Source organism: Phalacrocorax carbo, chromosome 1 (genome assembly GCF_963921805.1).
Source record: "Phalacrocorax carbo chromosome 1, bPhaCar2.1, whole genome shotgun sequence".
NCBI classification, from domain to species: domain Eukaryota; kingdom Metazoa; phylum Chordata; class Aves; order Suliformes; family Phalacrocoracidae; genus Phalacrocorax; species Phalacrocorax carbo.
Window position 1 is genome coordinate 94,054,512 of NC_087513.1, and position 17,589 is coordinate 94,072,100.

General features: G+C 37.2%; 1 protein-coding gene across 1 annotated transcript in view; it reads right to left on the bottom strand.

The window, feature by feature from the left end:
* Window positions 1–17,589, bottom strand: part of ABI3BP (ABI family member 3 binding protein) — a 178,584-nt gene that overhangs the window by 20,047 nt on the left and 140,948 nt on the right. Inside the window, exons 62-67 of the mRNA XM_064467435.1 lie at window positions 15,208–15,303; window positions 11,710–11,820; window positions 8,806–8,889; window positions 7,467–7,535; window positions 6,012–6,224; window positions 1,158–1,269 (exon numbers count right to left, since the gene is read on the bottom strand). Coding sequence (XP_064323505.1) covers window positions 1,158–1,269; window positions 6,012–6,224; window positions 7,467–7,535; window positions 8,806–8,889; window positions 11,710–11,820; window positions 15,208–15,303 — 685 coding nt within the window. The remainder of the gene's footprint in view (window positions 1–1,157; window positions 1,270–6,011; window positions 6,225–7,466; window positions 7,536–8,805; window positions 8,890–11,709; window positions 11,821–15,207; window positions 15,304–17,589) is intronic.

Below are 17,589 nucleotides of genomic sequence, written 5' to 3' on the forward strand. Positions count from 1 at the left end.
ATAATACAGATATTCTTGAAGCAATACACAGCAATTCTAGCCCATCTTATGAGTTTTGGAGTCTCTCAAAAAAAGCTCTTTTTGAGTATCACAATTTCACCTAGCCTGCCTTTTTCAGTTCCCTTTACTTCCCCTCCACTTTCTGCAATCGTTCCTCATTCCTCCTCCTAGGAGGTGCTTGTTCCAAGTACATAAGCTAAGAACCAATACCCCAGATTAAACCACACATTGCCTAAAAATAAAGGTTCAAGATGGGTTCTATGCACAATTTTGTGGTGTGTTACCAATTTAAGGATAATAATAGGAAAATGCAGCTTACCTGAAACAGAAAAATGCAGTTACTAAAGCCAAATGGACGGTCTTACAGGAACAACAACCCCACCCATGTAACTTATTAACTTTCTGATGCAATCAATAAGCAACACAAATAAAGGACAAGTGGCTTTCTTCCCTGCTCCGAATTTTAACACAAAGAAGACAAATAATTTTTGATGATTTTTTTTTAAAGAAGAATGATAATGCTTATTTGGACAAGTTGCATGAGACACACAATATCAACTGGAATTCATTGACCCATTTTTAACTTGCCAGCTGTTTCAACACACTGAAAGAAAACTAACATATACAGGACAAATGTATCTTTGCTCTCCGTGGTGCAATGCAATAGTCAAGCTTTGTACAGTGGCCCAACTTGCATTCCAGTATTTGAATGAACATCCATCTAAATAAGCAAGCAGCCTATATCAGACATGCTGAGCATCCTTAAACCCCAGAGACAATTGTACATGCAAATCTTGATCTCACTTACCAGGTTAATATTTCTTGTATTTACCTTGTTTCTTTCTCTGCCAAATTCAAGAGATTTTTTGATAAAGCGCGGTACATTTTCTTACATTTGACTATTAATCTTTCTGATAGAACAGGTCACTTCTGGAGTTTGTCCAGACCATAAATACTCTTGGAAATTTCCTAAAGATTCTTCAGATGTGTCTTATCTGTTAACTTAAAAGAAAGCAAACCCAAAGCATACCTTTTTCCTATCAGAACAGGAGTAAAACCAATCTGGTCTTACACATACATGTATTTTCGTTTGACGTGCAGAGAGGTGACTGTCTAAATTAGTTGGATTAACTTAGAAAATAATTTTATTTAATTACCTTGTGTCAGGTTTTAGGTTTTCCACAGTAGAATGGGTTTGATTTGTAGTGATAATCGATTTCTCCTTTTCACCATCACTTGCTCCATTTTCAGTTGATACAACCTCATACTCTGGAAAATAATAGTAAAGAGAAATTTGTTTAAGTAAAAGCTCTTGCTTGAGCTTCTTCATTGCTCTCTCTTTTCTCAGCTGATTTCCACTCCTACTGTCTAATAGGCTGTAAGGACATCTTGTGTGAACCAGTCTGGACATTAGTATGCTAAAATGGTTAGGAAAGAGAGATCCAATTCCACGTTGCTGACAGCCTAGGCCCTCATCCTTCCTCATAATTCAGTTATGGGATAGAGGATACTCAACATCTCACCTCTGCCCAAAGGTACACTAGTAACAAAATTCCAAACACAAAAAATTATAAGCATTCTGCAGTTTGAATGAAAAAAGTATCAAAGATGAAAGTACAGTTTCTAAATGCTTAAAACTCGATTAACTTAAGACATATATTTTTAAGATTTCCAAAGGACACTGCCCAACTAGTTTGGATTGTGCACTTAGGGAGTCTGCCAGTTTAGAATGAAATAATTTTCATAACTTTATTTCTGTATTTATATGATTTATAGAGTCCCACTACTTGTCATCTCACCAGGATGTCTCATCAAGCGCAAGCCATGCTCTGAACTGAGAGTGAAAAACAGATATTTAGGAAGAAGATACCCATTCAGTCGTAGCCCTGTCCAAGATACAGTCTCTCTCTAGCAGGCAACCCCTGTCCCGATTCATAACAACCTCTTCTAATAAACACACTGAGTATATTGCTAATTTTCCTTCCTTGGCAAAGAAATCCACAACCTCCCCAGCCCCTTCCTTTTCCCTCCCCAAAACCTGTCATAATACCAAGTGCAGCATTGCTAATTGTAAGCTAGCAAAGGAGAATGTTTTCAAAGAACATTCACAATAAGCATGTAGATCTACAACACAATGAATAAAGTAGGTATTACACTGTGAGGACAGAGACCACCTATCAACAGCTACAAAACATCTAGAAGACTACTTTCTGTCCTGTTTTTTTCTAATGATACTATGAATTTTTGAGTTCTCAACTAAATGTTAGCAAGCTGTAGGGCTTTTTTTTTTGCTAAATATTTTAGCCCTCAATAAAAGGAGACCCATTTGTTATCAACACAGAAAGATTAAGCACCTGCAATGGGATTCAGGTGCTTACAGTAAAAAGACTCTTTTAGTTGTTGCTGGACTCTCAGATCCTCACTCCTAGTAAACGTAGGAGATGTGTATGTAAATGAGCATACACACAAATTGACCTGATTTTGACCTCAGTTGTGCAACTATGGCTTCCTTTGCACTCTTATGCAAAAAGCAGACATCAAAACCACTGGGGTAAATTATGTAAGACAATGCAATTAAGTGAAAGTGCAGAGCAGCCCTAAAAATGATGTTCTAAAATTCCAGGCTTCTGAACCACAGCAATTCAATCTGAGCAATTATATACATGTATGCACATGTGAATTTCAGATTTACTGCAATAGTTTCAAAAGGGACCTCTACACAGCATCTTTTTATCTTTACTTTGTAATGGACTCAGAGCATATACAGAGCAACACAAGACTTTAAAATAGGTTTAGGAGTACATCAGAAAGTCAGCAGGAAGGAAGGAATTACTACTAATACTGAAGATTTCAAAACTTCCATGTTCAGAAATCCTCCCCCACAACAGTCACCCACGAACAGCAGAAGACTGACCACTGCCTTTTAAAAACAAACTCATGAACCTGCAGGAATGGGTGTCTCAGATGAAAGTGTGTGAGGGAAGTAAGTAGACGGGCTTTTAGTATAGATCATTTGTTCAAGTGGGACCCCAATGCAATGGCCAGACATTAGCATTGATAGCATGTATTTGTGTAAAACATAGCTGTGTTTTCTCTCTATGCATTTCCTTTTTTGGAAACAGAGATCTTTTCCTATACAGCCACCCAGGGCTGAGTGAACCATGGAGGAAAAAAAATACATGCAAAAGCCCTTATTTGCCCTAATTAAGCCTCATTAGAGAAATTATGTTTATTAGGAAGCATGGGAGAGAGTGTGGATATGCACTCCCTTAGGTACATCCAGATAGAGAATGAGTAGGTAACTTTACAGGAATTCAATCTTTCTGCCTCTGCCAGCCCCAAGTCATTATGTCATTTGAACATTTTAATTCATTTAAGTTGGAAAAGAAAACACAGCACGTGTGAATGGGCATGCAGACATATGCACGCGCACACGCACACACAAAGAACTACTGAGCACGTCCAGTACTCAGTGTGAAGTACTGCGCTACATTTCTGTGGCAACTCAACAGAAGTAGCAGAGCACCAGCAAAATGGTCTTGGTTGCTGACATTTGCAGCCTTTATGAAAACAAGGAGTAAACTTGATCACTGTTTTGGTTATTATTTGTCAGACCTTTCCATTACTGAAGTGCAATTTTATTTTTAGAAATACCCAATACGATGAAACCGCTTGTGCATAGCTAAAAGTCAAGCAAAGTAATGGTTTCAAAAAAATGGCTCAATATATTACATTTTCTGTTTCCACAGTTCTATCTGAAACAGACCATTAAAAAAAAAAGATGTGATGCCTAAATCAGATGATCGAAAAAACATGTATAAACTACAAAAATAAAAAGAGATGACAGAAAACTTGATTTAAGTCTGTCTAAACAAATAATGTCATACTGGTGCCAATATGAAGTAACCAATGTTTGCAAAAAATGGGATTCGATGCCTTCTCTTGAATTCAGAAAGTGTCCTTGGATGAGTCATTAACTGAGTAATTTTTTGAAGTTAAGACGAAGGAGGCAAGCTCCATGAGAGTATTTGTAAGCGACAGAGTTCAAACATTTTGTATTACATGTTGAAGTTAAAAAGAATGAAGACGGTATTTTTGGGAAAGCTGTTACATCTAGATAGGAAGGTTGCTAGACTGAAAAATAAAGTTTCTCTCAGTGAAGCAAAACCAGTATTAGTCACATATTCTGCAGAAGGTTTTAATCTTCTTTTCTGGGATGGGGAAGGGTATGCCAGGTGTCTCAGTTATCACCGAATAGTCTTGCAGAAGAGAAGAAACTTCATGGAAAATTAACTTCTACAAATGCTAATTACAACTGAACAGAGACAGGGTTTCCACCTAAAGTCTCAGAAGAAACAGCGTGTATTGTTTGCTCTGTATTTCACAACATGCATTGAAAAAGAAAGGGAATAGCATCAGAAGGCAATTAGGCCTTGCCCTCATCATTAGATGATGTGCGCTGACAGTTTTACCAGCTATAGTGGAAATGATTTTCTATTTTTGCAATACAAATGGTTGTGCTGCAGTGGGTTCATTAACATACCCAAGAGAAAAGCAGCAAGTCTACTTCCAGGAAAACATGCAGACTAAATGACATTATCTGATCTAATCAAGCTAAGGACTGGTCTGTGGAGGAAGCCTCCACATGACAACAGCAACAAAAAGGCTTTTCCCTGAACAAAAAGCATCATTGCAGAACTGCCTAGAATGGGGAGCGGTCACAGAGAGCCCCTCAGCCTAATTCTAAGGTTAGCAATAAACTCACACGTCCTTTTCTCCCAGGCTGAAGCACTTCACGGAAGGCATAACCATTCTTTCTTGTTGGTACTTTTTATTAGCCTACAGTCTTGTTTTATTCCCCTCTTAATCCAGGAGAAGGGCTAACTTTCCTCCTCTTTCCCAGAAGAAAAAGATGCAGGCTAATTTTTCTTTTGAGTGTCCCTTTGGTTTCGCATTTATTATTTTTCAAAATGGCAGGGAGAACAAGAAAGAATAGAGGCTAAAGCTAGTAATTATTTCTAGAAAATCAAGGAAGGACTAATTGGGGAAGAGAGTGGCCTTGCTTGTGATAGTCACCTAATTATACCCCTGCATTGAAATCTCTCATGACATGCACGTGGAACAACATCCCATTTACATGCTAAAGTGAATGGCTAATGATCAAGTCTTAGTCCTCACAGTTCCTAGTCTTATCAGTTCTACTCACCTGTAATGCAACACAGCCAAATACATTTGGTCATGGCTGTGATGAGCCGGTGATTTTGCAAATCAAAGTTTTATGTCCATGGTAGAAACAAAAGCCATTCTCCTGACAGTACAGAAGAACCATAATTTTCAATTGTTAATTAATTTAAATGTTCAATGTTGCTAAGCTTGTGCTGATACACAGAAGATGACAGAATGGCCGTCTTGCGTGCTTACTTATCTATGTGTTGATTCCTGCATGACTCACAAGGATTTATTCTTAATACAAAAACCTTCCTTTGGAAATGAAAAAACTGTTCTTTTACTATAGAGAACTTGATGACCCTATGGTGGGTACAGCAAGTGTTACGCTGGCAGAGTTCTACGCACTTACTAGATGGATATAAGGTTTTATTGTGTCCGGCCCTCTGATCAACAGCATCCTCAAGTAGAGAAAGGTGTCTACATTACATGCAGGCATCTATATAACAAAGACTACTGTTGCATTGCTGGAACTTCTTGACTAGATCTTACCAGAATCTGTACGCAGAGAAGCCAGAAATTAAGAGAAGATACAGAGTCATATTTCTTAAGTATCTTTTTGTGTCATCACTGACACCAATGATATAGTTGTGGAAATTTCATTCTAATCTAGCAGCATTTTCTTATCCACACTGGAGATGACAGTAACACAAAATAAAAGCAGTGGGGTGTAAGAGTCCCTTGGGATTAGAGTATTTTTTTAAATGACATAAAACCACCATGAAAGTAAAAATAAGAAGGAAATACTGTATTCTGATACAATGGAGGAAAGAAATAAAACCAACCAGTAACAGTGTCATTGTCTGGTTTCTCCCAGTCCAATATGACAAACGTGGGACAGCCCTCAACAGTCACCACTGTGAGGTTGGTTGGAGGATTTTGTGGAGGGTGAGTAGGTTCTTCCTTGCTGCCAGCTTCTTCTTGAGGAAAATGTTCAAGAGAACTTGTGATAGAGCAAGGCACATCATCATCTTTCTTCATGTACTTGACATGGGGGGCTAAGAGCAATAGGAAAGAGCTGTTATTCAGTACAGAGTGTTTTTACAAAATGTCAATGCCATTTCACCTAGTGCACAACTTCCACCTCAGGGCACCAACTAAAACAAGTCAATGTCAAACATAAATGTTTAAGAGTAAAAGCCATATATTTAATACTAAGCTGCTTGTTGGGTGTTTCATTGTTGCTAGACCTGGAATCTGCACAGCCTTCACCCTCTTCCCATTGGCACCACTGATGAAATATCTCTCTGAAGGTATTAGTGGGTGATATGCACTGTTTGAAAGAATTTACTTCTGTCATAAAGTAGGACAATTAACTTTAGTCCTTCTATAGTAAAATGACACTACAATTCTGTTTGCAGCTTTTGAGTGCTACGCTAATACAAATATGTAATGCCCATCACCACTTTGTTTCACCAGAAAGAGTAACAAGTCTAGTCCACCATTAAACTATTCCAGTTTCTGAAGTGACTGTCAAAAATCTTAACCGTTTTCTGTGGTACAGGACCAAACCTTCTGAGGTAAATGTCTTGTATACCCCGCATCAAAATTAGGAAGATTTCTGAAGACAAACACATTCGTTCTAAAATTAAAACTTATATTGGATGTAAATATAAGCTCTTGCAAGAAAGACAGCGTCTTCAGAAACATAGCGTCTCTTACCAAACCAAGAAAAAACCCTGAAAAATCTTTGGTCCAAAAGCACTTCTTTCTGTCGTCTCACCTTGCTAAACTCTCTAGAGTAGTGCAACAGCAATAACTTGAATACTTTATCATCTAGTCTAGTATATGTTACCGTATTACTAGACTATCTGAATGTGCGCAGCCTGGAATGAGAGGTGAGGCATACATGATGGGTAGATATCCCTTATCATAAGGTACACTGGTATTGGGGCAATAACTTCTCCAGGTATGTTTGCAAGCCCACTGGAAGATTTTCATTTGGTTTGGTGGAATGTGAACAGTGCAGTTGTACTAACTACTGGCATATAGGAAGAGCCACAACATGTTTGTGGGCAAGACTGTAAACAGGAGGTGGTAGCAGGGAAGAAAGTAGATGTAAAATTTAGTCAAGATCATGCTGATGCTCTGCACTACAGCCCTTTCATCTGACACTAAAGTGAAACAGAATCAGATGAGGTATTGGCCTTCAAAAAACCAAACAAGATAATTTCGATGCAAGATAGGTCAGTTTTCATATATTCCCCCAAGTAAAAATACCACAGCTATTAAAATCCTACCTTGGTACCTTGGTTTGCCTGAAGAATCTGTTTCTGATGTAGGACTTGAGCTGAAGACAGTTGCATCAACTGTGGGAAACACAGTTATAATTTAATTTGCAATAAATACGAAGTTTCAGTGTTAGAACTGCAGCATTTCACAGTTCATTCAGCATTTTAAATCATGGTAAAGCTCTTCCTTGGTAGACCTTTGCTGCTGTCTTTTCCTTTTAAGGACTCCATTTTGGCTGTGATACTAAGTAAACCCCATGCTTATCTGCTAGTATAAAGATAGCCATAATCAAAATGACAGTCTTCGTGACTGCTGCTAGATTCAGTTCATGCAATATATGCACAATGCTCTTTAGACCCTTTAAAAAGGTTCTTTTTGCACTGTACTGGCTGTTTAGCCTGGGTCTTGTTTCATGTTCATAGAATATATACCACTACTATGTTGGCACACGAACTTCTCCAAATATAGTGACAAAGAAATCACAAATTCTGTCTCTGGACTGTACAACTTCCACAAAATTTGAAGGAAATCGAAGGTAAATACACTGGTGAACAGAAATGTGCTAAAACAGTCAGGATTCATGACACCAGTGTTGTGTTAAATAACCACTATACTGAACAGAATCTTCTCTTAGATGAAAATACCACACTGGACCTCAATGGACAAGACACAATATATTCACAACAAGTGTTTTTTTAATAAATCTAGCATTCAGCTTGTTTACTGAGCACTAAGGGTCACAGTGAGTTCATAGTCATTATAAAGAGACAATAATTTCAGTATTACGATAAATCCAGGAAAATTAGAAACAGCGTCATTTATGACAATATACTTAGAGCTGCATATTTTGGCACAAACATTCTAAGCACACCCCCTCCCAGACCCATTCCTGTATGCCACTTTGAGGAGATTTAGGTCTGAATTTGTAGTTAATTCCCCATTTTATAACAGGCAAATTACCAACTAACCAATATGTTTACCCTATTACATTTTTTTCTGTTTAAATGGTGGCAGCTTGATCATGATAGCTAGGAGGATATCAGAATCACTAAGCCTACTAAGCACGTATTGATTTCTAGGAAGATGGACAGGCCATCATGTTCTCATTTACCCAGGTGTGTATCAGAAGACAACAAGACGAACTCAGTCAAGTTGGAAAAGTCACAAAGTGTCATAAAGCAAATCAGAATCATCCCAGACAGAATACTTTTATTATATATACAATGCATCGATATAGTTTAGGAAAGGGAAGCAAAAGAAAAAAAGAAGAAAAATGAAGAAAAACAAAGAAAAAAAAAGAAAAAAAACCTAAAAAGCAAGGGAAACCCCCCTCTGTAATATGCTTACCATAATACTCTGGAGTTGCAAAAGCTGTTGGCGTCTTATATGATGTTCCTGTCCTCACAGGTGTTGTTGGTCCAGCGGGTTTAGCTATAGTGACAGAAGGAGGAACTTTTGGCAACAAGGCATTCACTATTTGAGAGTGAAACAGCTTTCTGATTTTCTAACAGAACTCAGATTTGTGACAACTGCTTCATGAAACAAGTACTTTAATTTAAGCGATGATATTCCCTCAAAACTTATACAACAGCTTCCAGCTGGATTTAGGAGAGTTCTGAGTTGTCCATATTGCCAATATAACCTACTCCTGAAACTCAGTAAGAAAATTCTTTGCTACTTGGAGGTTTGTCTTGGAGGACTTCAGACAACTTGGATATTACCTGGTTTAATGCACAGAATCATCCTACACAGACTGGCAAAACAATGCAAAATAACCAGCATTGATATTTCTGTTTCTCAAACAAAAGACCACATTTCTTCATGAGTTTTGAGACAGTATAGCTGAAGTCAGCAACTGAAATGTGGATTCTTCCCTCAAATATAGGTAAGGTCCTTTCATTTCTACTCCCAATACAGCATAAATATTAGCAAGGCTGGAGCTGGAACAGGTATAACAAAAACACTGAGTCCTTTACTATGGTTTGCGTTAAGAGCTTAACCACAGAACAGTACTGCAGCTTCCACTAAATGAAATTAAGAGGCACTTCAAATTAAGGCAATAAAAATGCAACCAAGTCCAACATTTTCAACATTTATAACACTACATGACACAAGCGACAAAGCTTTTATTTCTGAACTGATCTATTCTGTAGTAGATACCATAAGTTTGGACAGAAAATGATCGATAGAGGAAATATTATATCCCATAATCAAATAGCTATTTTAAAAATTATTATTTTTAAAATTATTAAAATTATTTTAGATTATGTGACATTGCTTTTACTCCTCAGCTGTTGTCACCTAATAAAGAAAACAGGTTTCTAAGAGGCAAACAATCCATGGTGAAGGATGTCTTGATTGTTTTCAAAACATCTGTAAAAGGCAAAAACTACATTCGCAAAACATGCAGATACTCCCAGACAACCACTGCATGACTGTGAAATCTCAATCCCAATAAAGTCATACTGGGGTTGAGATCCTGTGCATATATGACACAGAAGAAATGGTGACTGAAAGCAGAGCTCTGGGGAACCAAGTTTAAAACAACAAAAATCTCTACCTTCCATTAATTATCTTACTAAGGTGGAAATTTATTAAGATTCTCATAATATCGATTCTCTCCCTACTTTCCACTGATTTCCTCAATAAAGTGGAAATTTATTAAGATTCTCACTAGAGTCCAGTTTCACAAAGGTTCTGGAACTCTCATGTTTCCTTTTTTTTCCATTCAGGAGACTTTTAATGTCTGCATAGAAACCTTCCCATAATACTCATCCACTCAACGAGTAAGAAAGATGCAAGTAATCACAATATCAATGAGAAAGAGAAACAGGACAGAATTATGAAAAGGAAAATCCAAGAAGAACATCGAGGCAAATTTTTCCTGTTAGTACTGTGGAATAGTCTCTCCAGGGATCCAGCTTGATTATGGTGTTTACAACTAAGCTGGATAAAACACTAGGAAACACAGAAGAAGGAAAATCTGCTACTGGCCCTACAAGGAAGAACCAGATCATCTAACCAGTTTATTCCGAGTTGAATGCCTAGGAAGGTATGGTAACTGCTCACTACCATATAACCTGCCATAACCTCTAGTGTATGGAAAATGGGTGAAATTTCAAAACACTGGTAAATTAATTAGACACTTAATGGAGAAAATTAGCACAGAACCCATTACAAGCAAAAGAAAATGTATCAGGTCAACATTTTTTAGCATACAGCTTAAGACTGACAATGTCGTATGTTCTGTTGTAGCTATTACTAAGGAAACACTGCTGATCAACAGCAAGTACAGACACATTTCAATCTTGGCTCTGCTGTTCAATAAATACACAGCCTGTTTTATCCAGCTTGGAGACTCTTGCTTCTAATCTGCTGCACAAAATACTGAAGAATTATTTAGGTCTTTAGTGTCTGAATAGCACACAAAGCCCCAAATGAAACAAGCCAAAAAAAAGCCAACAGCAAATACAGCAGATCCAAGAACTTTATATTTCCAGTGAACTACGGAGGGTAATATGAAGAGGGAAGCATTTCTCATGATGCTAAGCATAATGAGATGATAGTTTCTGACTACCTGGAATAATGTTAGCCTAAGGATTCTTATATAGAATCCACAGACAAAACATACATAAGGGTACTGAATATCAGCTTCAGGATAAAATTAAAATAAAATAGGAAATGTGAAGGTTTCTGTGTGCTCTTATACTGATACTGAGGAGCAGGAATACTGTACCACAGGAATGAAGCTAAATTGTTTGCACATGAAATAACTCAGCTCACTCCACCTCCCAGTGCAGTTAATTTTCTGGGTGCCTATTAGCTTATTATTTGCAGTGGTTAATGGATGTGCCATATATATGGGACAGAATTTCTTTATAAATAACCAGCTGGGAGTACGCATTGAAGCATAATATTCAATATCTCCCATCTGACATGCACATTAAGTAGCTGCAAATGCTATTAGTAGGCATGAAATGCTCTTAAGGATGACTTGCATTATGCTATTTTGCCTTCAGCTCTCTTACTACCGATGATTTTGACATAACTAGGTTAGGAAAACAAAAGGAAAACAGAGCTTATGTATGAAGACGAAAGACACAAGGCCTGTATGTTCCAGAAGACTAGTTTCTATAGATATTGCAGACGAAAGAAAAAGAATCTATACTATAAAATTTTCCTATACCCTGCTAGTCAGTTCAGCATGATCTCACACATAATAAAATATTTATGCTGAAAAGGCTGAGATACCTGGACTTCCTGGTTTACCAGTCACGGTGTTCGGAGGCAGAGGTCGTCTTCGCATTTGTGTAGGCTTGACAGGAGGTATAGGAGGATGCTGAGGGCCAGGTGATGTAGTTACTGAATGACATTACAAGGCAGTGTTATTATTTAACCTCAAATTCCATAAAATCAGAAATTAATTAAAAGTTATATTCTGACTTCTTAAACAATGTTTCATGTCCGATTTAGAATCAAAAGTGGAGACAGGTTAGGAGCTGAAATGAGTTGTATTTTCAGCCTTAAATTCTTTGGGAAGTGTGTGCCATGGAGTTTTAAACCAAGCTTACACTAAGAAAATTTAGCTGCTTTGGGATTTTGTACAAGTGTTTCAACTACATTTGCCATGTAGTTACTAATTTCTGTCAACGGTAATTTTCTGGCAGCCAACAGGATACATCTTCCCACAGTAAACACCACCCTCAGTGTACCTGGAAACATCTTCAGTACCCTACTCACAAAATCTCTGATCTTTTATACCTTCTAACTGATAAAACTGGGCACCCTCAGCTTGAAGCAAAAGATGTAGCAAAAGGAAAATTATCATTAGGGACACTTTATCCTATGCTGTTCAAAAGTGAAAAATGAAAAACGTCACTGTCACTTCATGCACTGACATGGTTAGAGACAGTTATTATGTTAGAAACACTTGAGGGCATCCAGCTAGATTGCTTCAATGTGCAGTTCCAGCCAATATCTATTAAATTATCTGGTAAGGTCCTTTGACAGTGAGGTCTGAAAGAACTTAACTTCTGAAAGAAGAGAACCTAAGCCTCTTAATCCATACTTACAAAACACTTTGCTGTATTTTCCAGGCAATTATAAAGGATTTTATTATGCAAAGGAAAGGCAAAGGAAAAAAATTCTTCCATTATTCACCTTTGCACTTCTTCCCTTAAGGAAAAAAAAAAACCCAGGATATATGTGCAACATATTTATGTAACGAAAGACTTTTTGTACCTAACAGTCGAGAGTAATATAATTCTTATAATGCTGCCCGTGTCAACAAATATGCAAGCTGTCTGATACTGGCTATGCAAAGTACCTCAGGCCCTACATATCAGACCTTAGTTTACCCTGTAAATTGAGCAACTGTGGGCAAGAAGGGAGCAGATCCAAAGACTCGTTTGGGAGAGCCTTTTTAGAAATACTTACAAACAGGAACATCTCAATCTTTCTCTGTTCCCTTTTCCTTCTAGACTTTTGCAGTCACTTATAAAACACATTTTTTATAAATCCCTCAGATGAAGACAGGAAATAATGCTCTAATTCGGGAAGATGTAATGGTTTTGAAAAAAGCATTTGTAGGTTTCAGTCTCAGTACAGGCTAGGTGACAGATGGATTCAGAACAGCCCTGCAGAGAAGGACTTGGTGATATTGGCAGATGAAAAATTAGATATAAGCCAGCAATGTTTGCTGGCAGCCCAGAAAGCCAATTGTATCCTGGGCTGCATCAGAAGTGTGGCCAGCAGGTCGAGAGAGGCGATTCTCCTGCTCTACTCTGCTTTCATGAGACCTCACCTGGAGTACTGCATCCAGTTCTGGGGTCTGCAGTACAAGAAGGACATAGATCTATTAGTGCGGGTCCAGAGGAGGGCCACAAATATGATCAGAGGGCTGGAACATGTCTCTTATGAAGAAAGTCCTGGAGAAGAGAAGGCTGTGGGGAGACCTTATTGCAGCCTTTCAGTACTTAAAGGGGGGTTATATGAGAAATGGAGACAGACTTTTTACTGGGGCCTGTAGTGATAGGACAAGTGGTAATAAACTGAGAGTGTAGATTTTGGAAGAAATTCTTTAGGAATTTTTACATTTCCTAGGAAGAAATTATTTACTATTAGGGTGGTGAGACACTGGAAGAGGTTGCCCCAAGAAGTTGAGGATGCCCTCTCTCTGGAAGAGTTCAAGGCCAGATTGGACGGGGCTTTTAGCAACCTGATCTAGTGAAAGATATCCCCACCCACGGCAGAGGGGTTGCAACTACTTGATATTTAAAGGTTTCTTCCAACCCAAACCATTCTACAATTCTATGATTCTACAGTTCTGAATTTTGATATACATGTTAAGGCCTTACGAAGGAGCTGAGATCACACAAGAATACAAGAAAACTACAAAACCGTAGTAGCTAATTTCACAACCATACCCAACTGCTTTTTATGACTACAGTTCCAGGTATTGGCTTACTTCAAAGCTCTAAAAGCTTAACTTTAAACATCTAATGTCATAGATGAGTAAAAGCAGATGTAGATGTTCCTTCAAATCATGTGCATAAAAACCTTCCAATCTCTGCAAATCATAAGCTGGATTTACTTGAGTGCACACCACTGCCTGACATTCAGTAACAAAAATGCAGAGCGCCATCCATGTTTTCAGTTTACAGTCTGCGTCCAGCTACTGGACTTAATCTTTGCAAAGTATGATCTTCAGGTTGAATAAACTTTAAAAAGATAAAATAACAGAACTCAGCTGTCAAGACAGGCTTTTGCCTTTGTGAAGGTAATTTAGGTGCAAAGGAAATTCAGCAGGTATTAGGAGCAAACAGCAGTTTATAAATTAGTTAGAGACATATCTTTGTATCTGTGGTTTTAAATTGAATAACATGTTTTCAAAGGAAAACCTAACTAGAAAGAGCTGCTGCAGCTGAACAGTAACACCAAGGGTAAAATCAAAAATATTTTCAGTCAGGTTTTATGCCAGTAGAAAAGCACAGCTGAAATAAGTTCTATTCTTGATTATGCTTATGAAACAAAGAAATTCTCTACATGTAAGGGTGTTTACATGTTTGTAGGTATGTTTGGGTGTACACATGTGGCATACAAATACACTCTATACTACAACTGTTTTCAGTTGAAACAGAAAATTTCTAAGCAGCTGACTAGAAAAAAGTGAAATACAGAAAGTCTGGTTTTGAAGGCCTATTTGGGAAGCCATTTTTCAGTAAAAGTATTTTGATTGTTTTGAAAATATGATTGCAAGAAAAGTAAAACTGACAAGCCTGGTATAGCACATGCAAAAAAACCCTGTAACCTTATTTACTCCACATTTTTATTTTACTTCAAGCCTAATGTTCTAATTTGCCCAACAATCCTAATATTCAACAAAACATCCTCATAAATGGGAGGATGATCTCGTTATGCATTCACCTTAGTCTCCCTTGCTGTGTAGAAACTATTAGTATAAAAAAATCAGTGCTTACAGTATTGTGTCTGTTTGATCATAAGGATACAACACTGGTGGTGGTAGTTTTTAATATATGGCATGTGTTAGTGACTAAGTAGTGACCACAAAATATTCTGATTTTCTCTCTTTTAGTAGATACTCCTGAAGCCAAGAGAAGGCGTATTGATGAGGATGACTAAGAATTGTTTTCTCTCCTTAGTGGAGGTGCTTTTTGTGTAGGAAAGGCAGTATTTTTATTTTTCATAATTGTTAAAATTTGCTATATTGTCTTCTTTTATTAACCTTACCAGAAATTGGCTCTTTCCAAGCGTGACTATATTCCAAAGGCTTTTCCACATCCACGCCAATTTGTCTATAAATATCCTCAGGTGTATATACCTCATCTGTGAAACAAAGGAAATGAAATAAGTATCTACAGTGCAGTACCAAGCAATGGAATACTTGTATATTGCATATGTCAAACTCTAGCTAACATTAAGTGCAAAACTGGCACATATGGCCCAAGTGTGTCTTTACTGATAACTTAGTGACATCCATTGTCTTCCTATTCAAGTAAGTAGAAAGTGATCTGGGTCTAGAGAGTCTGCGATTTAATTGTAAACCTTCCTTGAAAAAAGTATTTTTGGAAAGACAGAATAAGAGTAAGAAATAACAGTTGAGTTAAACCAAGATTATATGTGGAAAGATGAGTACTGAGAACATTTTAGTTTTTCAGTATACAGAATAAAATACCCATTGATGCTTCCAAAGGGCAAAGTTCTCCTTCAATCCAAAATAAGATCATTGGTTATCCTCCATATTGAATGGCTAGAGCAATTCTGAACCAAACGTATACCGTATTTGGAGTACTGGCGGCAAAGTGTACATAAAATGCAGTTTGTATATAAAAGAAAGTCCTACTTAAGAGTTGTATAAACACTTTCTAAAAAAATGGAAATAAGTGGCATTAAAAAGATCAACACAACTACTCCTAGTACAGAACAACTGTTTTACATGCTGATATTTATAGGACAGCCAGACTGTTAAATTAATATGCTTTCCCATACAAAATAAGTATATTTACTTTACAAAAACTCTATATATGGTAGAGTGAGAAGATGCATTGCAATTTCACCATATGGGGGGGGGGGGGAATCAGTCTTTCTCATGACATAAAAAAACTACCTGAAAGTTAATGTATTTAAAAAAGCAACCTCAAAATGAAATCAATTATCAAGTTCCAGCCCTATTCCAACATGATCGAAACATTTCAACCAAAGACTTCATAGCTTTATAATCTTGTGCTTATTTTGTTTTGAAATTAAACTAGTATTTTAACAGCATGAAGCAGATAATTTTTCAATTATTTTACTATTTGGCCATTCTTGCTAGGCGTACCTTAGGAATCCACATTGCACAGTATGGATGCGTTAGATGATTTATTTAAGGTTAAAGTAATGAGGCTCATAGTAAGCTGGAGGACACAGGTCACCTGGTCCCTGTGACTAAAATTTCTAAACACATCACGTGGTTTTATATAACTGCAATTTGTCTTCAGGTAACGGAAGTGGTTAATTAGATCTTCAGAAATACAAAGTGCCAGAGTGCTAATCAATGTTTCATGTGAATGGTGTTCAAGGAAGAAGAGGCATGAGAAGACCAGCAAAAAGAAAATAATTTTGTACGCTTTGGGTCATAGTCAGAGTACATTTAGTTTCTTAGCTTCATGTCACAATAAACAAAAATGTAGTAGTACATTGACTAGGTCATACTAAATCACTCAGGTATCCATTAAAAGTCTAATTTAGTTTTGCATCTTATGGTGTCTACACAAAAGCCTACCCCTACCCTGCTCCTTACAATCACATTTAGAATCACAGTCTCTTCTGAGTTACATCAGCTTGGAATGAACAAAATATTTAGACATTCCAGTTGTAAGTAGCAATTATTTTTTTTCAGAAACTTGCACCGCTGTTCTGCCATTAGTAAAGTAGTGATTAAAAATAAACCAAAGTTTCAGGGAAAAAGCTGACCAAACCACAACACTTCCCTGTTGACAAAATCCCTTTTTTGATTGTTTCAATGCACTTTAAAGTTACATAAATGTTTACTTGTGTTGTCACACAAGGTATCTGCCCCATCAAACAGCTTGCTGTATTTATCATTGCGTTTACCTTATGCTAGCTAATGTAACTTGATTATAAGCATTTTGACTTACCACATTCATCCAAACTTTTAACAGAACTGAAAATAAATGTAGTATTTGCATGTGTGTTGGTGGTGTTTTTTAATTCTATCTTTTCTCCTGGAAATATTCATGGGGTCTGGAACACCTTAAAACTAACCACTGCATCTTTAATAGCAGGAATACCATTAGGAGGAGTGGATCATTTTAAGGGAAGAAGTGGAAAAAGTGCCCTTGATAAAACAAACTGAAGTACTTTAATACCTGAGTTCCTCTAGAACTTGGCTATATACCCACAGTTTCACAAATAAAAAGAAAATAGATCACAAAGTTACTGGTCATTATAATGAAAACCAACTACCTCTCTCTTTCACAAGGGAAATGGAAATGTTGCTCCAAGTTTGTTTGCTGAAGGCTGTTTGGGATCAGGAGCAGTTTTTAAATGGTTAGGATTAAATTCAAAACAAACAAAACTGAACAAAAAAACCCACCAGGTAAGATAAGT